General features: G+C 41.7%; 1 protein-coding gene across 4 annotated transcripts in view; it reads right to left on the reverse strand.

Moving 5' to 3' along the window:
• Positions 1-452: 452 nt before the first annotated feature.
• Positions 453-23,559, reverse strand: part of gria2b (glutamate receptor, ionotropic, AMPA 2b) — a 52,315-nt gene continuing 29,208 nt past the window's right edge. The window contains exons 4-16 of one of the 4 annotated variants that reach the window (XM_034092600.2): positions 19,255-19,451; positions 13,685-13,738; positions 13,416-13,574; positions 11,777-11,944; positions 10,462-10,566; positions 10,185-10,292; positions 9,544-9,750; positions 9,089-9,456; positions 7,423-7,621; positions 6,838-7,085; positions 4,850-4,964; positions 3,230-3,364; positions 453-2,582 (exon numbers count right to left, since the gene is read on the reverse strand). In XM_034092600.2, coding sequence (XP_033948491.1) covers positions 2,418-2,582; positions 3,230-3,364; positions 4,850-4,964; positions 6,838-7,085; positions 7,423-7,621; positions 9,089-9,456; positions 9,544-9,750; positions 10,185-10,292; positions 10,462-10,566; positions 11,777-11,944; positions 13,416-13,574; positions 13,685-13,738; positions 19,255-19,451 — 2,228 coding nt within the window. In that variant the 3' untranslated portion in view covers positions 453-2,417. Of the gene's footprint in view, positions 2,583-3,115; positions 3,365-4,849; positions 4,965-5,454; positions 5,570-6,837; positions 7,086-7,422; positions 7,622-9,088; positions 9,457-9,543; positions 9,751-10,184; positions 10,293-10,461; positions 10,567-11,776; positions 11,945-13,415; positions 13,575-13,684; positions 13,739-19,254; positions 19,452-23,559 lie in introns of all 4 variants that reach the window. The other 3 variants (XM_034092599.2, XM_034092602.1, XM_034092601.1) reach the window with 3 other exon arrangements.

Here is a 23,559-nt window from a genome sequence, read left to right on the forward strand (position 1 = left end):
CTAATTTACTCAGCAGCTGTATTGCTGGGGACTCAAGGCTGTGTTATGTTAAACTGCACCTTTTCTGACCTGTTTCATTTTAATACACTTTCAACACACAAGCAAACTTTCCTCTGTGCAATGATGTAGGCGTGTGGATCTTGTATTAAGCAGTTCACAGACAAGTAGTCACTAGACTGCATCACTAAGTCTGTGTCCTGACCTGGTCATCAAGTTCAGGGGCATCACAGACTCCAGCACAGCTACACCCGGCTCAGCCTGAGCAGAACACTAATCTCCCTCTGACGTGAACTCTGGTATTTTAGCATTTGCAGACCATTTACATGCAAACACTAAAAAGGGCTCCTTTACTTTATTACATGTAATAAAGTAGTTTTAATTTAAAAAAAAAAACTTGTTCAGCGATGCTTTCTTCAGGATAAGGGCACAAATAAATGACAAACACTTTGAGATAACAAGAGATCAGCCACTTTTATTTAGAAAGAGTCCCAAAAAATAAACAAGTCAGCACACGTTCCATATACAAAATGTCCGTGAGAGTAGCTTGAATGCGATGGAATTTGATAAGCAACTACATGTTTATATTGTTCATTTAAAAAACAACAGTAATAATATTAATACAGTGTACCTTGTGTGTTGCAGTTGAGGACTCGTCATAAGTCAATTTTAGAAAAAATAAAACAAAGTGTGTCTTATAATTAAAAGTGCTTGTCTGCATAAGTTTTCTAAATAACTTATGTTGGGACTAAATAGCTAAAAAAAACATTAGTTTAATAAGTAACCAAATTTAGTATTTAAAGGAAGCAGAGTAGCTTTGATGAAAAGGGGCTATCATTTTTCATATTCAAACTTTTTGTATAAAATATATGTATATATGTATATATTGTATATATGTCTAACATTATATTTCCAATTTCAAACAATTAACCTCACAACTTCAACATTTAAATGAAAATGCACGTTTGGCAGTAATGAAATAAACGTATGTAATATTTTCTGCAACAACATGCAACTGGTGCTACTTTATTGTCAGATCAATGCAAAATACATGGAGAAACAAAGCGTAAAGGCTATTGTATTAGCACTGTCATTGCCACCAACTGTACATCTAGTTACAAAAATTACAGAATGTATAATTTACATTCACTGAGATGACAGTGATTGATTATATTAGGACTATATTCATATCTACCGGCACTAGATTTTGGCACTGTCACTTATTTGGCATTTAAAACCACTGTGTAGCTGTCGATGCCTCTTTTTGATGTCACTTTAAAATGTGATGCGATAATACTGTACTATTTTTTTGTTTTGCATTGATGGCATGTAAACAGTTCAATTTCCTTTTTCAAAGTAGAACAACCCTGGTTCTCGGCAGAAAAAATACAAACAACAAAAGCGCGGAAGCAAAACAAAAAGACAAAAGTATAAAGCAAAATTGCTGTACCAACTCTAACAAGTAAAACGTAGAAGGATTGATTCCAAATGTCAAGCATTGACATATATTTCATATCAACACCAAATGTTAAAGAATAAAATATACAGGAAAAGTTTAGAGTAAGAATTAATTACATGAACATCTCAGCCCCATATGCAATGTGTTTGGCTTTAAAAATATGGAACTATAAGCTGTTTAGTATTCCTTTTGAATACTCTCACATTAAGATGTTATATCCAACCAGTATGTAAGCAAGTTTATTTAAAAGCTATTTTGTGAAAATACATAAAAATACTTTTTTTCAATAAACTTTTTTTTAGATTTTCTTAGAAAAAAAAGGACATTTTCACATCTTAATGCAGATGATATCAAGTGTGCTTGAAAATCCTGTTCGGCGGTGGGGGCTACAGAAACACTGTGATTTTGATGAAATCTTCCTCTGACACACACCGAGCTCTTCACACACACACACACACACACACACACACACACACACACACACACACACACACACACACACACACACACACACACACACACACACACACACACACACACACACACACACACACACACACACACACGCAGACGCACGCACACGCACACACAGTTGAGATGACTGAAACTCGGACTCCCAGAAGCAGCCGTTGCCGTCAATCAAGCCCTCGTCTCTGTTTCAGTCCAGTCCAGACAGTAAGATAGGAAAGCGTGGTGTCATCAGTTTAGAAAAAAAGAGCCTCCCTTTTATATTCCGAGATGTAATTCCACCCAGAGAGAAAGAGGGGTTTTATACGGTGAGAAATAGAGACAGAGAGCAACAATACAAGTCTTTGTGAGCCACAAAATGAAGCCTCCATCTTTTTCCTTTTTCACCAGACAGACAGAAAAAGCCGCAGAACAGAAGGAGGGAGGGCAGGACGGAAAAGAAACAAAACGCTCTATTGAAACCATTGTAAGGCACTCAGAAGTTTCTCATTGATCAGGACAGATCTGTCAGGCTGACGTTTAGTCCCATGTCAGGTCTCGCGTACGGGACAGCGTGGACAGATTTAGGAAACTCTGGAGTCATCACCCGACCATTCTCCCCGTTACTCCCAGTGATGGAAAGTCTTGCTTTGTTCCTCATGGCGTCCCCAAAGGTCATCTAAATACACAAATGTCACATGTACGCGCACACACAATCCAGCACAAACATTAACACATTCACACCCACAAGGATCCATAAACAAACAAAGGAGGCAACATGTTAGGTTAGCGTATCTCAACATATGTAAGCTTAAAAGATTATAAAATATTGAAAACTTGACAATGTAGATGAGAACCAAATATGATCTCGATGGGTAACACAATGCACGATTAAAATGATCATGTAAATGCTTATGCATGGTCATTGCAAGCATTATTGTTGAAATGCGTTACTAGGACAGAGGTATTAACAAGCATGGCCATCAACAGTCATACATGAAAATGGTTCAAAATAGTAAGGAAACTTAAATGCACGAACACAGTTTTAGTCTTTAAAAAGGGTAATCGCTTTCTCTCTCTCTCATTAAATCATAAGTCACTAGTACATACGATCCTGTGGCCAACCTCTTCATTCACTAACACTGAAGGATGGAACGGATGGAGCCAAAAAAGCGTGCATTTGGGGGAATTTATGAAAACCTCGTTCCCTACCCCCTAAATTTTTACACTTTCGATCCCATATACGTTGTAACCTTCCTTATAAGTTGCAAAATTCTGGGAATTCTGCGAGGAAGGTGGGTTAATATTCTGTGCATTCTTTGCCACCTTCATTCGCTTGGCCTCGGCTCGGGACTTGTAACAGAACTCAATCAAGGCCACCAGCATGGCCAAGCCGAGTCCTCCGACCAGAATGTAGAACACCCCAGCCACGTTGCTCAGGCTGAGAGCGCTGGTCTTCTCCTGTGAAATGCATACGAGACAGAGGTTAGCGGAAGGGCAAAAGCGACAGTTGGAAAATGTTTTTAAATGCACATGAATAAAACAATCACAACAAATACTATAAATGCACAAAAATGCACCACTACATCTAATAATGATAATACATTTGTTTGACAGCCAATAATATCTAAAAAGCACAGAAATTAACAAGACATAACACACAGGTGCTTTTTCATTTGGGGTCAATTTAAAGCAGTGTAGGTTGGTTAGTACTGTAATCATAATGAAATGCAGCAACAGTTTGTATGCAGTGCATATACAGTCTATGTGTTGTGGATCTACATCCGAAATTTGTACTGTACAAGGACCATTTACATGGGTTGCCCATAACAAAGGGCTAAGCTGTTACAAACGTGCTCAAAGACCTTTACTTATAGACAGAGACAAGGAGGAAGACAGCTTAGTAATAAACCAATTGGGGTCTGACACATACAGTACAGTGAGTTCTTTTAGCGCGTTAAACACCCATGTATTCATTTAAGGTGGATGCCAAATGGATACATAGGGCTCTACCTTTTCAAAGTGGTGCACAGTATATGTGTGTTTGGAAAAGTGACAACAGAACAGCCATAGACAACACAGTTACAAGTACACGGTTTAAAAATTGGGACTAGTGACAAGACAGAGGTGAGTATCAATTATCAAGGAAAAGAAACAAGTGCCAACTGAGGAAAGAGAATCACTCAGAACTAAGTACTTCATTTTTTCACACGGATCGTTTCATTAATAATTGATGTCATGAAGCTTAACATTGGGAGAAAAAGGTAGGTGAAGGAGCGGTTTGCTATTGGTTTGTTTTTATGGTGGTTTTTTTCAGAATTTGTGATATATTTTAAGTGATACTGTAAGAGTGAGAGGTAACTGTGAAATCAGTGTGAACTCCATTAATAACACACTTAGATCAACACGAGGCCACGCAAACATAAATAAACAAAAACAAGACTCACACACGGTACTACACAGTGAAAGACAGTGGTACGAATACAACAGAGGACAGTTAACACCAGTGGACACCCTTTATAGATGGTCCAGAGATTAGCCAATCACTGTCAGATTTCAGTATTCAGTATTGCTGTGAGCGTGTCCTTTGTGTCGCTGTGTCCAAATGTTTTCATTGATTAATATCTCATGAATGCTTTTTTGTAAGAAAAAAGCTTTCCATTTCATTTGTCTTTGAATATTGGGGAGCTGGAAAAAGAGGATTTAACGGTTTGATAAAAAGTGCACATTTCAAGAATGACATTGCATGCATTACTGTATTATAAAATAATATAAATGGTATTAATCATTAGTAAGTCTGCAGGCATTAGTAAATTACATCTTACCAAGGCATCTCATGCTTTGTTTGTGCATTTGCTTGAAATGATTTATCATTACTTTAAATGGGGTCATTCCCACTAATAATTATGAGTGTGCTTGAATCACATAGAACCTGCAGTGACTAACCTTACTTCCAGAGTCCTTGGCTCCACATTCACCCTTATCGTACCACCATTTGTTTTTCAGCTTGTCTAAGACTCCTTGCTCACTGAGTTTCAATACCGCAAGGTTTACTGGCGTTCTTCACGTGGAAAATAACATAAATAACATTATCAATGTTATTTTATGTTATTATTACATTAACACTGATTAAACTTTTTTTTCTGTCTTTGATTCTCTTTCTTACATTTCTTTCTCTTCTTTCCGTTGCAGTGGCGATAAACGTTGATGCGCCATTTGGCCTAAGCAAATACGAGTTTTGCAGAGCCAAATGTGCATTAACGTATCGCCTGAAGTAAGCAGCAAAGGCAACAGATATACCGTGTATCCAGGTTCAGTGGGCCAATGGGAAGAGGCGAAGCTAATGAGTTCAAGGCAGATGTCTTGCACTTTCTTTGGAGACCTGATTGTCAGCACGTGCTGATGAGTCACGGTGCTGAGGGTTGCTTGCTGTGGCGCTGAGTCAGCAGGTGACTGGCCTGCTGTCAGTGTGGATCGGGATCTGTGCTGGTTTGCTGCTTACTTTTGGGAGTTGCAATGAGTTACCCATCACTTTGCTCACTGGGGCTGACCTTGGAATCACCTCCCCCGCTGCCGCACTCTCCTTTGTCGTACCACCATTTGTTTTTCAATTTGTCCAACAGGCCTTGCTCATTCAGTTTTAGTACTGCGAGGTTAACCGCATTTCTTGAAACGATAAAACATACTTGTAAGACAGGGTGAGCCACTTATCAATCGTCTGTCTATCACTCCCTCATTTTAGAGATAAATTAGTAGATTTATGTATATTGTCCCCCCTCCCCTCTCATAGTATCTGGGTAGTTCTATCACAACATAGCTATCCTATAATCAAGATCAAGTGTAACATGAATGTTTGTCAAAGGTGGCAGAGCATAGCTGTAACACAACAGAGAGGACAGAGTGCTAAGACTAGGGGGACTAGTGGCTACAGCGACGTACTCACATCCACAACATACATATAACAGTGTCTGGCAAGTGACTCCACTAAAAGAGAGACAGCAACACAGCAGTAATGGGGGAAACATGGTTAGACCTCACGGAAATATGTCAGCAACATGCAACATTTCCCAAATAAATTACCATCTAACCCAACTACCCGTTAAATAATAGTTTGGTGAGGGAGTTTTTGGTGCAGCTGATCCAATTGAGGGGCACACTGAGAAGAAAAGCTATACTAGATATCTAAATGGCTTCAATAATCAGAATTCAACAATGCATACTTAATACATATTGAAACCCAAGCAGTGCCACAAATAAAAGGCGGTATATATTTTGAGTTGCGTCCAATTGTTTTCCACAAAGGAAAAAGTCATTATGTCATTAAATAAAATGAGTGTACTGCAAGGGTTTAGCAAATCACAGTAAGAAAATAGACATGTATCTATACATTCCTAAAATATCATATATATACAAACTATGCAACAATTCAACATTATTCAAATGAGAGAAAGAGCAGAACAGTAAGGCAAATTGTTAAGCATATAGAAACATATAAAAAGACAAGCTAGGACAGTACTAGACATAAAGACTATAGGAGAGCAATCTAAATTTAGATGATGGGAGCATTATGAAAGGTTCAAATCCAGATTAATAAGAGTATAGGAGTAGTAAAATATGATAAGTCTCAAAAACCCAGCTGAAAACCAGCCTGGATTAGAGGAATGAGTCTCAATATACTCTGTAATTTGTTAATAGTAATAATTTGGGAAAATATTGCATCAAATTTGTCAATAATCAAATATCAAAAAAAATGACTAAACATTTTTTTGCAATTTATCGACTTACAATAAATTGCAATGGGTTTTAAAGAATTTGAAGGGGAATTGGCTTTACCTCATCTCCTCATACAAACCAGAGACAAATAAGCAAAGCTACATCAGGGTAGGTGGGATACTATAACAACATTGGACACATTGTTATACTATTCCACCCACCTTAATGAGGATCCTTTCGGCGTAGCGATCCCGTATCCTTTGGAGTCGAGGTTTCCTCCAACCTTCATGGTGTCGCAGGGTTTCCGCTGCTCGATGTACTCGTTCATGGTGGACTCCAGCAGGTAGGCGTACTTCCCCTTGGACTTGCGGACTCTCACAACCCCCTCGGCGGTGGTTTTCACAAACACAGAGGGCTCCGCACTGCGCATGTATGTCCACATTTTGTCAAAGAGGGCAATTTTTGAGCGCTGTTTTGAAAAAAAGAAAAAGGAAAAGACACCTTTTCTTAATAAAGTCAAGTTATATCCGCTTTTAGACACATTAGGATTTGCTCCAAACTAAATGGAATGGTATGCTGATGTTGCTTTAGGTTGAGCAAGGCATCAATTGACTATATATGTTGGGGTAAAACCTTACTGCGTACAGGAAATTCATGATACCCCTAAGATTTCATTTCCAGCACAAGGAAGTATTTTCAGCGAAAGAACATGGTTCAGCAAGAAGTACAGTATGCTGTGTTACAGTTTTAAGTCTTAAACCTAAAGCCTTGTTTCTACAGTAATAGAATAAGAAAGTATCTCTTACCCTAAAAAACTCTTTGGTGGAGCCAGAGTCCAGAGTCCCATAGGCTATCTCACTCTGTTTGGCGAGATCCTCTGCGCTCTCAATGGGCGAGACCATCCTCTCGACAGTCAGGAAAGCAGCCAGGTTGGCGGTGTAGGAGGAGATGATGATTAAAGTGAAGAACCACCAAACGCCGCCAACAATGCGCCCAGACAGAGATCTATTGGAAAAACAAATCAATATATTTTGATTTGTGTTTGTTATGATTCCATAGTACATTACATTCAAATATTATTCAGTATCAACGAAAGATTCTGCAACTGTAGTGAGTGGATGGATGAGATTTCATTCATTCATTCAAGTGATAGCCTTTGAATTACTAGGTAGAAACGTCTTGCTTCAGTTGGAGAAATAACCTTGCATTATATAATAATAAACAACACTGTCTGCTGATCGGGAGGCATGTTGACACTCCTCACATCACCGGGATGAGATGTAGAAGACATGTTGAATCATCTCCGGGGAAAACAAGACTCTTACATTACTTACAAGTGCCTTACTTACAAGTGCCTGCTCTCACAAGATATTAAATCTTTATATGCAAAAGTGTATCTGACACTAAATTAATGAAGGAGAACCATTTACTTAACTCCCTTATGTAGCACTGCAGGACATACATAACTTGCATCTAGAACGTACAAAATGAATGAAAGCATGAGCAATCACAGAGTCACCTTTTAGGCACGTTTGAATAAAGTACAGCAGGAATGCCTCTGGCTAGCATACATTGAGATATGAACAGTCCTACAGTGGACCTCGAGGTTGTTAACCTCACTCCCGAAAAACTAGATGTTTTGTTGTAGTTTGGAAGATTCCTGGCAGGAATTTATCAAATCTGAGTCTGCTTTGGGCAGCTTGGAAAAATGCTTAGCTAAACTAGATCGTTTGTTTGATTTCAAGTGGCAAAGTAACCCTAGCAACATGTTAGGGGTAGGCTGAAAGCAAAACAAAAAACTACTTATTTCTGTAGCTAGCTCATGGAAAAGTTTGGCTTATTTGATGCCAATCCAGTCGCACTATAATTGGTCTTATTGAAAGCTAGTACTGTCAGTTGCTTTGGACAAAAGGTAAATTAAGTGTAATGTAATGCAAATGTGTAGAAAGGCATTCCGAAGTTAATCATCCTTTTGCTTTGATTCTAGTCCATCAATTGAACAGGTGCATGTTGCGAAAAATTATTGTGGATGAAGGGGGGTGGAGGTGGGGTGTCTAAAGTCAAAGATCAATCTTGATTGGGCCAAATTTGACCCAGAGTGACCCAAAACAATTCTGCTCGGTCTCCCCAGACCCGAACACCAAATGATACACTTTTTTTTTAAGTGACCTTCAGACTTGGCTAAAATGGTCAAAATCAGTTTTGTAGTGTTTATATAGCTGTTGTGGAGGACATCATGAAGCCTTGTTCCGATGAAAAAACTAGAGCGTAGTTATTATATAATTCTAACTTGAAACTTGTCACGGGAGACCCGACCACAACATACTGTAAGGGTTAAGTCACATTTGCAAAATCCCAGCTGTCAACAACCTCTGTAAGAAATGCAATAAAGCACACTTACATTCAAGTCACAAGTTATGTGTGGTTGATTAAACTGAGAAAACACTGCAGCTGTTGTATTGTCTGACCTACCTTGGTGAGATGTCACAGCCTTGGCGCATGAAGGCTCCAAGGGAGAACCACAGGCTGTTGAATATGCCAAACTCATTCGTCGACTCGTTGGTCTGGATCTGCCCGTCCTCATACTCCTCAGTGTGCCACTCGTACGGGCTGAAGCGGCTCACGAGGAACAGCACCACGCTTACGCCTATGTAGGCGAACACGATACACATCCAGATCTCGTAGGCCAGCGGGTCCAGGAAAGAAAAGACACCAGGTTTGGATTTCTGAGGCTTTTTTATCATGATGGAGATTCCCAGAGACATGAAGGGTTTGGAGAAGTCAATCACTTCCTCTCGTACCAACGTGATGGTCAGCGGAGCCACTGCAATGTCAGCTTTCTATAAAACCAAAAACGGAATATTTAGAAGAGGTGCCATGTGGTGTTGATCAATGACTCATGTTGCCTTTTGTTAAAGACCACTCACCCCGTACACCAGCTCTCCAACCATCCCATTCCAGATTTTGGTCTCCGCATCTCTGGCTCCGTATTTCCCATCACTCACTATTTTCAGTTGATATTTGAAGCCGCAGTGCTTCGCTATCTCCGCAGCCAGATCTACACAGTAACCCTCGTAGCGCTCATTGTCAGTAAACTGTTCAGAGTTCTTTTTCAGCATTACATATGGAGCTTCCTGAAGGACAAGGACGAAAGCAGAAAACACTGCTCAGCACAAATAACAATGGTAAAAGCAGCTTTAAAAACTAATTATTCACTTCATTGTGCCTAGAAGAAAGCGAGGGTCTAAAACAAAGCATACTTGTAAATAAGTGGCCTGGTGGTAAACTGGTTGTCAATCTGATAACATGATTTATACAGAAATTATGTGCTACAACAAAACAGAAGAAACCTCTCCATAATGGAAAATGTGAGATTGAAAATAGCTAAATCATGTTGGCTAGGCAAATTCACTGTCAATGAATGTAAACAACGTTTAAATGTATCTTTTGTTTTGTTCAAGGCATTGAAACATGTGCGACAGTAAAAGCTGTATCCCAAGCTACTCGACACCAGAAAGGGAGACGATGAAAGCCGTTTATACAAGCAATCATATATTTTAATATTTACCAAGATTGTGGTGACAATCACTGTTTTGTTTTCCATTCCTGTCGATTCATTTGCAAAAACATCAGATTTGGTGACGGCCATTTTGTCAACTTCATTCCAGTAGCCAATCTGTTGGGAAGAAAACCAAAAATATCATGAAACATGTGTATGTACTTGAGTACTACTGTAAAAGTGCTATTTTACATAATCTGATCCTCAAATTTAAACCATCCATATGATAAAGAAATATCCAATAACATTTGTAAATCCCTTCATTCCTAGAGGAGTGGACGCTTACCTTTACAGGGCCGTTAGTCTTTAACTCCATTATGTTCACCGAGTAGTTGACTCTCTTGCCATGTTGATCAAACTGGATGTTTCCTGTCAGGCCTTCCACACGCACCTTCGAGACATGAAATCAAACTGTTAGAAAAATGCATCCGCAGAGTGACGTTATGACTGCTCTGTCACATGCAAACAGCTTTTTGATGTATGTTGTATTATTCATCATCCTGCATTCAAAGACGTAGTTGGATCTGAGCTAATCTGGAGGAAGACATTACAGCGTGGAAGAAGTCTCTTATTATCCATGAGGAACAGTTGAGAGTGGAGTCCTGGTATTCTCCTCCTTTTGTACAGTACTAAGTAAGTGCTGTGATCCTACATTGATTGAAATGAGGTTTCATGCCGCGCTTCAACGCGAGGAAAAGACACTCTTTAGATTTGAGAGGAGACGGCAGCCTGCGATGAGAAACTTGGAAATTAATCTCTTCTTCTTTGTGGTAGCCAACTTAAATAACAAAAGTGCCACGGCAAAAAGGACCAGCAGGAGGCTTAATGGCATCCTGTGGAGTTATCCTGCAAACATTATTATGTGTTGCTTCGAAACAAAACACAGTGTATGTATTTTCGGGTGAAAAACAAAATGTTGAATGTATTTTTCTTTTTATAAAACGTGTGCATAAAACATAAGCTCATCATCTGACATGTTTGATCACAACCACTCGCTCCCTGTCTTGTCCCGATGGGCTGGTTTAAAGCAACTATTCCCCATCTTGAATATGCATATCCTGACTTCCTGTGTACGAGACGAGGGCATCAAAGTGCTTATCAATTCTGGAAAAGCTTACGTCGACATTCCTTACCAATGCTCAAACGATCACAACCATCTCAGCATGGATGATAAACCCAACCTCTTGGTGTATCATCATAAGCATTTATCTTCATAAAATGTGTTTCACGTACTTTTTCTTTATTTGTATCTGCTCAGATGTACGTTTTACCCATGATGTTGTTTCAGAATAGGTATACGTTGTCTGAATATGATTACCTTAAGTCAAGATTCTCTGTTAATATCGATTGTTCTTATCTTTTGTTCTTAACAATTTGATTAGTATTCCAACTCCAGAACCTGTAGCTATAGAATAAATAGTGTTTGCTCCATTTCTCAGTGATGCTGTCTTGATTGAAAGCTCAGCTCTGTTTCTCTTCTGAAGAACAGCTGTCCATGTAGCTGCATGTTCCCACATGGTAAAAACAGTGTGGACATTTGCTGCATTTCTCAAGAGAGATCTTCCCCGTATCAAAGGATGAGTATAAGTACGATGTGTTACCTGTTTTAGTGCTCGCTCTATCTCCCCTCCCTGAGCCCAGGGGACAGCAGGGTTGGCCAGGCAGTCCCCAGTGTTGGCCCTCCTGGTGAAGTCGATGCGTTGCTTGTGCAGGTAGCGGAAGGCCTCCGTCATCACCTGCACGGCGTCGTAGGTCAACGCTGATGTGTACTAGAGCAGGACAAAGACAACAGATATGGAGAGTGGGGTTGACAGAGAGGTACGTGTCAGCTTAACCCTTGCTTCTACCATAATGTTTACTCTCGCCATATGCTGATATTGATTCATCCTTGGTGATCGATTTTAGTTGTTGGTCAAGAACGTTAAAAGCAATTAATCAGCAATTCTGATTGTGATACATGTTTTCTTTTTTTGTTATTTTGAATCTGCCATACATACTCACAAAGCTCAAAATCCTCAAATAAAAGAAGTCCATAACAAAAACACAAAATGTACTCCTGATTGACTACTTTGGCTAAAATGTGTTATTGGCTCTGGTCTTTTGACGATAACAAAGCCCCACGGTGTTTTCACCCGTATCCTTTAGGTTTGTCTTTCTTGGAATAGCAGTGAGAAAGGTAAATAAGACCAAGAAATCACTGAATGTGGTGTCGTTAAACTGCAGACACACAGGCACAGCACGCTCTTGGTTTACCAGCACAGCTGGTCAAAGATTGCTCTATAACAGAGAACATCACTGCTGAGAGAATACATGAAGAAATTATTTCCAAACACTAAATTCCCGTGGAAAAAGAGCAGACCTGCGGAGTCACATTTTGCTACAATAACATGATGGATTTATGACTTGAAGCAAACTACATAATGTCAGGTCTTTGCCTCAAGTCAAACTATGGATCTTGAACACAACTTCGCCTCAACAATGTTTTACAGAATAATTCGATGACAAAAGAGGCTTTAACTCTAAGGTCTAACCTCACTTTCATGTTAAAGCAAATTATAATGTTGAAAATTGAACCCTCACAAACCACACGTCCTGCTCAGTATTAAGGCACGTCTTAATTAGAGTGCATATTTTATTTTGATAGTCTTGAATTTTTCAGATGTATTTTTGGTCTGTGCTGCGATAGTTTGTTCAGCGTTGTAAATGTCAGAGTGATGTTTCACCCGGACTTGAACCACTTTCGGCAGCCTGGCCGTGAGGTAATAAAAAAGATCCTGAACTTTCACAATTGTTCAGACAGAAGGTGCTGGAAGTTTTTTGGCGGAGGCTGATATGTCAAATGCGAGTAGTTGACAGTGTCTCTTGAAGACACAGAGTGGGAGGCGAGTTCAGTTCTGAGAGATTATACGATATTAGTAACATCGAATGGCTGGTATAGGAAAAAACGTCTTGATTTAATATCATAAAATCCTTATTCAATTGACATTGCGTGCATATTAAATAATATAATTTGTATAAGACATGCTAGCACTCGTTGGGTTACAGAGCAGAATAATCTTTACTCAGAGAGGTGTTTAATAATGCACACACAGTGCAATGTGGTCATAAAATCGGTTGTGGTGACAGCATTGTTTACATTAGAGCAACTGAGGCATATTAAAGTGCTTACAAAGACACTTTCACCAACAAACCTGTCTCGCAAATAAAGAAAAAGCAACGTGTGTGAATGTTTAAACTCACCTTTATTTTACTGTCAGCACCAGGATACTCCTTTTCTTCTAAGGCTTCCCATCGCTGGTCAAACTTGGACACCAAAGGATCCTCGAAGTCAACAATCTGAAAGCCCGACACGTTGGCACCGCCATACTGGATTTTGGTTAGGTCCCCATCAATGAAACCCTGATAAGAAAAAGATTAGGCCGAGATGTCATCTCTCAATCTGAGGTATTTTAGAAACATTTAAAGTGGTACCAAAATCTTGGACGAATGTAGAACATGTGTTAACTTACCAGATTGGCTATAATGTAGTGGTAGCCTTTAACATGTCTGCCAATTGTGATGATCTGCAGAGTATTGAGAAACACACAAAATAAGCTCAAATAGGATGAAGAGTGGCAAGTCTCGGGTAAACAAGATGGCAAAACAAATACCTATCAAAACTGTACACATTTGAAATGATATTCCGACATTATAATTTGTCACTTCCAACCCAAACATGGCGGACATTCCTAACCCTTATCACAAAGGAAAAGACTATGCTGTTTACAGTGAAATACTGCTGGGCAGAGAGATCCAATTCCAAATGAATGACCCTTATCTGGAGAGCAGAAACGCAGAAAATAACATGAATATCTCAGTTATGTTTCAGTACCTCACATAAATGAGACACCTGAAACTAATCCTGTTGCCTGAGTGGCGCCTCCGTTTGTCAGGCCGCCGCGGCTTGAAGAATTTGAATAATAACGTTGTTTATCTCGCACGTAAATGTCTTTGACATGAAGCAAGAAACTTCCACCTGAGCGGATTCTGTTTTTCCCAGATAAACAGGCAGTGAGGCTGCAGGCATTCATTTAATTCAGCATTCATTTAAACAGAAGTTGGCATGCTTTAAATGCTAATCGATAAGCCTCTCCCCTGGGTAAAGGGTGGAGTAAATATAACCTGTTTATGTGCATCTGTTTTTCCTTTAATTGCAGTTTTGCTTACCGCATAAATGAACAATTAGTATAATTGTTATGTTGCCTTTCTACATCTGCTGGGCTGCTGGGTTCTTGTATCAATGTTGTTTTTCTAAGTGCCGTATCAAATGAACCCATTTTGGCTGAATATCACTTTTGTCCTACAGTCGTAATTCAAGGACAATGAGGTTTTAGAGTTGCCTGCAATCCCTGCCGGTAATTGTTGTTTACACATCCCAATTGTATTCCCACACAATAAGACAATAAGACATTCTTCTTGGCCGTTTTCTAATTAAATATCATGAAACAGAAAGGAAGGTAGCAACTATGTCCTGGAATTGTTCAAAGGCAAGCTACATTTTCAGTTCAGTTGGACTGTAGTAGACTGTCGTTAGTGGTAGTGGTAGACCAAGTGCTACCGAGGTGTCCCTGAGCAAGGCACCGTTCCCTACACTGCTCCCCGGGCGCCGTTCAAAATGGCAGCACACTGCTCCTAACACTAGGATGGGTCAAATGCAGAGAAACAATTTCCCCACGAGGGATTAATAAGAGTCCATCTTATCTTAAAAGTGTCTTGTTTGTGGTTGCATTTTTGGCTTGACTGAATTGTGATGTATTAAGTGTTGTCTGGTATGGCCAGCAGCTTATGAGAGCTTCTGTGAGCAAACTGTGGGTACATTGCTGTGTAAACGATGAATCATGTTGGTGTTTTTATGACTCTTCCCTGCTGTTTTCTAACATGCTGTGAATTTAAATTAAGTCACATTGGCCAATTGCAATATGTATTAGTTACATAGTCTAATTTAATTGAACAATTAACTGTGTTGCCCAGAATTAGTCTGGTAATTGAACATAGCAAATCACAAAATCAATATGATGGAAATACAAAATATCACACACACTATCATTCTTATATCTAATATAGCAGTGTTGTGTAAGCTTTGTAAGTACCTACAACATGGATACAACTAAATGAAAAGTGTTGTCTTAACCATTTATTGGGCAAGCTACAGGAAGATCTTGATGCTTTAATAAGCAGATATGTAAACTATTATCTTATTCCATCCATCCATCTTCTCCCGCTTATCCGTGGTCGGGTCGCGGGGGTAGCAGTTCCAGCAGAGAGCCCCAAACTTTCTTTTCCCTGGCGACATCAACCAGCTCTGACTGGGGGATCCCAAGGCGCTCCCAGGCCAGCGAAGAGATATAATCCCTCCACCTGGTCCTAGGTCTACCCCTTGGTCTCTTCCCAGCTGGACGTGCCTTGAACACCTCCCTAGGGAGGCGCCCAGGTGGCATCCTAACTAGGTGCCCGAACCACCTCAACTGGCTTCTTTCGACGCGAAGGAGGAGCGGCTCAACTCCGAGTCCCTCCCTGATGACCGAACTTCTCACCTTATCTCTAAGGGAGACACCAGCCACCCGGCGGAGGAAACCCATCTCGGCCGCTTGTATCCGCGATCTCATTCTTTCGGTCATGACCCATCCTTCATGACCATAGGTGAGGGTAGGAACGAAAATGGCCCGGTAGACAGAGAGCTTTGCCTTCCGGCTCAGCTCCCTTTTCGTCACAACGGTGCGGTAAAGCGACTGCAATACCGCTCCCGCTGCTCCGATTCTCCGGCCCATCTCACGCTCCATTGATCCCTCACTCGAGAACAGGACCCCGAGATACTTGAACTCCTTCACTTGGGGTAAGGACTCATTCCCTACTTGGAGTAGACAGTCCATCGGTTTCCTGCTGAGAACCATGGCCTCAGATTTGGAGGTGCTGATCCTCATCCCAGCCGCTTCACACTCGGTTGCGAACCGATCCAGTGAGTGCTGAAGCCATCAGAACCACATCATCTGCAAAAAGCAGTGGTGCAATCCTTAGTCCACCGAACTGCAGACCCCCCCCCCCACGACTACGCCTCGAAATCCGATCCATGTATATTACAAACAGGATTGGTGACAAAGCGCAGCCCTGGCGGAGGCCAACCCTCACCGGAAATGGGTCCGACTTACTGCCGAGGACCCGGACACAGCTCTCGCTTTGGGAGTACAGAGATTGGATGGCCCTGAGTAGAGACCCCCTCACCCCATACTCCCGCAGCACCTCCCACAGTAACTCCCTGGGAACCCGGTCATACGCCTTCTCCAAGTCTACAAAACACATGTAGACCGGATAAGCGTACTCCCAGGCCCCCTCCAGGATCCTTGCGAGAGTAAAAAGCTGATCCGTCGTTCCACAACCAGGACGGAATCCGCATTGTTCCTCCTCAATCTGAGGTTCGACAATCGGCCTGACCCTCCTTTCGAGTACCTTGGAGTAAACTTTCCCGGGGAGGCTGAGTAGTGTGATGCCTCTGTAATTGGCACACACCCTCTGATCCCCCTTTTTGAAAAGGGGAACCACCACCCCGGTCTGCCACTCCTTCGGTACTGTTTCCGACTTCCACGCAACGTTGATGAGACGTGTCAACAATGACAGTCCCTCAACACCCAGAGCCTTCAGCATTTCCGGGCGGATCTCATCCACCCCCGGGGATTTGCCACTGTGGAGTTGTTTGACGACCTCAGTGACCTCCCCCCGGGAGATTGGCGTTGATCCCCCGTCATACTCCAGCTCTGCCTCTAACATAGAGGGCGGAGTTGTCGGGTTCAGGAGTTCCTCAAAGTGTTCCTTCCAACGTCCCAACACTCCATCAGTTGAGGTCAACAACGTCCCATCCTTACTGTACACAGCTTGGATGGTTCCCTGCTTCCCCCTCCTGAGGTGTCGGACAGTTTTCCAGAACAACTTTGGTGCCGCCCGAGTCCTTCTCCATGTCTTCTCCGAACTTCTCCCACACCCGCTGCTTTGCCTCGGCCACGGATGAGGCTGCTGCCCTTCGGGCCTGTCGGTACCTTGCAACTGCCTCGGGAGTCCCCCGGGATAACAAATCCCTGAAGGCCTCCTTCTTCAGTCGGACGGCTTCCCTGACCACCGGTGTCCACCAGGAGGTTCGAGGGTTACCGCCCCTTGAGGCACCTAGGACCTTGAGACCACAGCTCCCCGCCGCGGCTTCGGCAATAGAGGCTTTGAACACCGACCACTCTGTTTCAATGTCCCCAACCTCCACAGGAATGCCCGAAAAGCTCCGCTGGAGGTGTGAGTTGAAGGCCTCCTGAACTTGGGCCTCCTCCAGACGTTCCCAGTTCACCCGAACTACACGTTTGTGCTTACCAGGTCTATCCAGAGGCTTCCCCCGCCACTCGACCCAACTCACCACCAGATGGTGATCAGTTGACAACTCCGCCCCTCTCTTTACCCGAGTGTCCAAAACATACGGCCTCAGGTCCGATGATACGATAACGAAATCGATCATGGACCTTCTGCCTAGGGTGCTCTGGTACCACGTACACTTATGAGCATCCTTATGTTCGAACATGGTGTTTGTTATGGCCAATCCATGACTAGCACAGAAGTCCAGTAACAAACCACCACTCCGGTTCAGATCAGGGGGGCCGTTCCTCCCAATCACGCCCCTCCAAGTGTCTCCATCATTGCCCACATGTGCGTTGAAGTCTCCCAGCAAGACTAAGGAGTCCCCTTCAGGAGCCCCATACAGGACTCTTTCCAGGGTCTCCAAGAAGGCCGAATACTCTGAACTGCTGTTGGGTGCATAAGCACACACAACAGTCAGAGTTTTCCCCCCCATAACCCGCAGGCGTAGGGAGGCGACCCTCTCGTCCACTGGGGTAAACTCCAACAACGAAGCACCTAACCGGGGACTTGTGAGTATCCCCACACCCGCCCGGCGCCTCACACCTTGAGCAACTCCGGAGAAGAATAGAGTCCAACCCCTATCCAGAAGTAAGGTTCCAGAGCCGACGCTGTGCGTAGAGGTGAGCCCAACCAGATCCAACTGGTACCGCTCCTCCTCCCGCACAAGCTCCGGCTCCTTCCCCCCCAGAGAGGTGACGTTCCACGTCCCCAAAGCCAGCTTCTGCCGCCCGGGTCTGGTCCGTCGAGACCCTCCGCTTTCACTGCCACCCTTCTGGCAGCGCACCCGACCCCATCGATGTTTCCCGTAGGTGGTGGGCCCGCGGGACGGAGAAGCGGAGGTGTTGCCCACGTTGCCTTTTCGGGCTGGGCCCGGCCGGGCTCCGTGGCAAGCCCGGCCACCAGACGCTCGCCGACGAGTCCGGGCTTCCTCCGGGCCGGGTATCCTCACTTCCTGTGTCGTCTTTCATGAGGTCTTTTGAACCAATCTTAGTCTGGCCCCTTGCCTGAGACCAATTTGCCATGGGAGACCCTACCAGGAACACAAGGTTCCAGACAACACAGCCCCCAGGTTCATCAGGGCACACAAACCTCTCTACCACGGTAAGGTGCTGGGTCTTATTCAGAGAGGCTATTATCTTATGGTTAAATATATTTATAACTCTCATTGATGGTTGATAGTAAAGAGAGAATCATAAGAAAAGATAAAACACTTGCTTCCTTGGATCCTAGCTTCCTTGAGATGCTGTACAATTACAGGCTTTTATATGGAAGAGTCAAAAAAGGAAAAACTGGACCTGAACAAACCACAGAGGTCTGACTGCTGACAGCAGTACACCCCCATAAGTGCATTATTTGTTCCAACAACTGAAAACATGGCAGCAGCATCCCTCCTTCCTCTACCTGAATCCCAGCTCAGCACCTAACCCGCTTGAAAGTCACACATGGCAGATCAAAGAAAGACAATACACCAACACCAGAAACTCTGTGCTTACAGTGTGGCTAACCTTTCCAAATCATGTCAAGATAACAGTCTACTGCAGGTCCTCAATGTTTTAGCAGATGTTACGGATTTCTTCTTTGCTGCAGTATACTGCCTACATACAGTGAGTATATTGCCTTGTATATACCGTTACAAGACTCTCCACACTACCTGCTCCATGATGTCTTTGACTTTGTCCTGTTCACAGTCCAGGATCACCCTCCTCTCCTTTTTGTTCTCCAAGTCTTGGAACAGAGAGCGGTAGGCCTCATCCTTCCTCTCGTCTTTCAGGTTCCCCACGTTGATCGCTGTCACGTGCCACTTCCTCTCTGCCGCTGTGTCCAGAACAACCTGCAGCGTCGTAAGTCCTGAGGGTAGAAAGGAAGTAGGATTTAAACATTATTCACACTCTCTGTCTGACTGATTCTTCGTTATTATTCGTCGGTCCCGAAACATTTTGGAGAACATTCAAGTTTTTAGATATATCTTGTTGAGAAAAAGACTAAAAATGTTGGGGTATGAGCCACATACAGAATGTAAAGAACACAAAGCAGGGAAGTCATGATAACAGAACAAAAAGCTGGAAGCACAATAATATGAAAATACATTTTTATTAAATAAAACTTTTATTGCAGACCATTCACTGTCTGCTCATTCAAATCCTGTGGAGGCTTCACAGAGACGCATGTGATCCAAAGCGCTCGTCTAGATGAGTCACAGGTATTGTGGAATGAACCGGACCAGCGTGTGGGAGGGAAGTGGCTGTGACAATACACTTGACAGCATGAATAGCGAAAGTTTTAAATTGCTGTTTTCGGTTGGAAAACAGTTTCTTTTGTGTTTTTCCTCTCAACTTTTGAAACAGTTTATTTTGTGAGAAAACAAACTGTACTCAAGGTCCCTGTTCACCGTCACACAGCCTTCCATTTCTCTCAGTGTTCTTGCAGTTGCCATGGATTTATACAAACCTTCCAGTATTTCCACCATGTATTGTTGTTCTGAGAATTTTTTCTGTGCGCAAAGTCAAGGATGAGATCTCAATATATAGTCAGACACGGAGGAGAAATACTAAAAGAAATACTAAAATAACGGAAGGTTTGAAAATGTGCACTTCATTGACAACTATAAAGCTTTTGAACAAGTGAGTAAACATAAAAGTAAAGAGTAAAAAAAGTAAGAATGAACCCTCAGTTAAGTTCCCTTTGACCCCCCTTCCCTTGGCCTTTAGGGGAGTCGGCGATAACTCATCCCTCAATGGCTTCCCACCAAGAAAATATGAATGTCTAGAAGGAGCGCTACCCCTGTTCTTTATAGAAATTAATAATCTTTACATACAAATCAATGTGTGGGCTCACCTGTTATTGTTGACATTTCATTTAGCTAAGGCTTTTATCCATGCAGGTACATTTGCTTACATTTGCGCCAAACCTTTATGGTGCAATAGTTTCAAATAAGCTAAAACAGCTCAATTTCACCATTTTGGAAACAGAATAGCTAACAGGAATATATTTGTTCTACCCAAAAACCAATAAACTCCCAAAACATTAAACTGAATTATATATTACAGTCAAGAACAGACACATGCTGCCGTATGTGAGTAATTCAATGACATGTCACGCCTCTCCATCAATCTGAAGCTTAGACTTTTAAAGGCATTTAAAGAATACAGTCTCCATTTCAACTCACATTCCTATCACTTTCTCTATCGAGTTTCGCAGCTGAATCTCTGCTGATATTGATCGCTGTTCTGCAGTGGGCAGAGGTTCGGATAAAAAGGTGGAGTGTTTCATTCCGCCTTGCTACAGCGAGGTGAATTACAGATGTAATCAATTTCATGTGACACGGCCAGGTTTTATGATGATGGGGAAGAAAATGGAGGCTTGCAGTTTTATCAGAATTAACTATATATCATTATTTCAATAAGGTCATTATGCTGTGGCTAAATGTGTCTGTTTCATCAATGTTTATTAAATGAGATAATTAGAACTTGTAATGATTTAAAGGGAAGATAAAGCAAGGACAAAAGCAAAATGTTAGCATAAAAGTTGATTCCGCATTAAAGTTAAATGATTATAAATGTCTTTGAACGTGTTGAACCGGGCATGCCACTGCATAATGTGGCTCTAAATGGTCAGTAAGTAGAAATATATGTTTGTAAATGTCTTATTTTCTGGGTGATAGTTATATTTTGTCGCAGCTTGTTTGGTATAGTGCACATATATAGATTGGGATCTCATGTTGGGATCTCAGCTGTTTTAATTTAAACACATGGTTTTATGTGTCTTTCTTACTAATCTTCATGACATCATCTACTAAATAAAAAATGTTCACACAATATTTAAATGCAGTACGCAGAGGCAACGATTCCCAGAGCTCCATTTCTGCACTTATACGAAAGTCAAAGAAAGGTTACTTTCCGTTAGCCTGGCAGGTTTTCATTAAAACTGGATGACTTGACATTTTAAAAACGTTGTTAAATGTTTAACCAGGATTCTGAATTAAAGCACAAGGTAACCGTAGCAACACAACACTTTTTCCTCTTCAGTAAAACCCCACTGGTGAAATGGACCTAACCACGAGTAAAAAAACAGCCCCAAGCTAACGGTAACGAATAGATGAAGATTTGAACAGAGTAAGACATTTTACTGTGGTGAGAAACCTTCTGTCAAAAAAATAATACTATCTTTTGTAGAACTCACTAAAAAAGCAGTTTATCACTCATTGGCAAACATTGATTAGATGGGCTACTACAGTGTTTTTAACATTAAATGCCATGACTCAGTCCAGCTCCATCAAATGAAAACTCTAAAGACCCACACTCATATTTGCTGTATTTGACTTTCCATATTATGAGGCATTTTTGTTTAACTTGCAGCCAAGAACAAATTGGGAGGCATTCACTGACCACCACAAGCCATCGTTAGCTTAGCCACCATAACCACACAGTTTTCCAGAAATATTTTCTTGGCTTACGCATACTCCAACGCTGGTACAGTATATTATGAATGTCATTTTACTAGTAGCTACTAGCTAGCTAGCCAGCTCGGACACAAATATCATACAAATAAGACCATTTTGTAAGCCAATATCAAGAGAGCCTTATTAACATATTGAAGTATTAATTGGGATTAGGTGAAACTATAATTAATGCATTGCTGTCCACCGTTGACTGAAACTCCAACCCAGTCTAGTATCCAGAAACAGTTTTGTAGGTTTCTTTATGACTGTGTTAAAGCACAGTGCTTATACAACACTCTCGATTAAGCATGTTCCCCCCAATCTGCTTCGCATCCATCTACCCTATTATCTATATATTTGTACAAGGAACACTGGTATAATCAAAAACATTTGTTGTTGCTCTAACGCAAGCAGAGACTTGGCTTCGCTGATTTCCTCTGCGGTTGAACGCCTGCTGGGTGATGCTTATTATCCTTATCAGTTCTCTTTAGAATGAGACATATGTTATGTCTTGGCTTGGAGCCAACATTATTCCATCCATTCAAATTGGCACAGCGCCTTCAATGCTCTGGAGAGTTACGATATTACGTGACCTTGCATACAATTGAATTGCCCTGGATTTAAAAGGTCAGGAAAGACTAAGGAGACACGAGCCAGCGCGCAAAGTAAGATTTTGTTATTCAGCAATACCATGACATCTCTTTTCCCAGTGAAGAGATTATGTCTGCTCTGCGAGTGAACGCACAGTGGATGCGTAATAGCTTAACTCCATGCTTATTCATCAACAACATCTTAATGACTTGATGTATGTGATTGTATGACCATATGCATCATATGATGAAAAACTATTCAAATGAGGCAAGAAACGGCTCATAAATAATGCATAAGGGAAAGCAATTTAATACCAACAATTGCAGCCTCACGTTAGATATAATCTCTTTGCTTCGAGCTATTGTTTCCTCATTCAGGCTCCATGCAGGATGCTTTCCCAGGTATGGATCTCCACTCTCTGCAATACGCCAATCAAAGCATCACTTAAATCAGTTGGTAAGTGATTTTGGAAGAAGGAGAAGAATATGCATCATCCCATGGACGGCCACACATATGATATCCTTCTTATGACCTCAACAACAAGTTAATGACAACGTATCATTGCATGTTTCCATCCAAAACCTTGGTAAAACAACAGATAAGGTGAAGTATTTCTTTTGACAACGTTCGGCAACTAAACAATTCAAAAACAGTAATGAACAGTAAAATATTTTAGCTTTTTACATTTTAGCAAGCAATTTCTTATTGACTCGTCAAACAGATAGAGCCCCATCAGCTTTTATCTGGAGTTGTAATTCTGACCACCTGATTAATGTACCATAATCTTTTAATTTACTGTCCGCTAACTCTCATACTTGCCATTTAGCTACTAAATGCTATGTATTCACAAGTTATGCGCCTAATTATAGCCAAATCTATCGACTGCAAACGCAGGACAAGATGCCGGCTGTACCGCAGGGTGTCAAA

The sequence above is a fragment of the Pseudochaenichthys georgianus genome, chromosome 10, assembly GCF_902827115.2.
Source record: "Pseudochaenichthys georgianus chromosome 10, fPseGeo1.2, whole genome shotgun sequence".
NCBI classification, from domain to species: Eukaryota; Metazoa; Chordata; class Actinopteri; order Perciformes; family Channichthyidae; genus Pseudochaenichthys; species Pseudochaenichthys georgianus.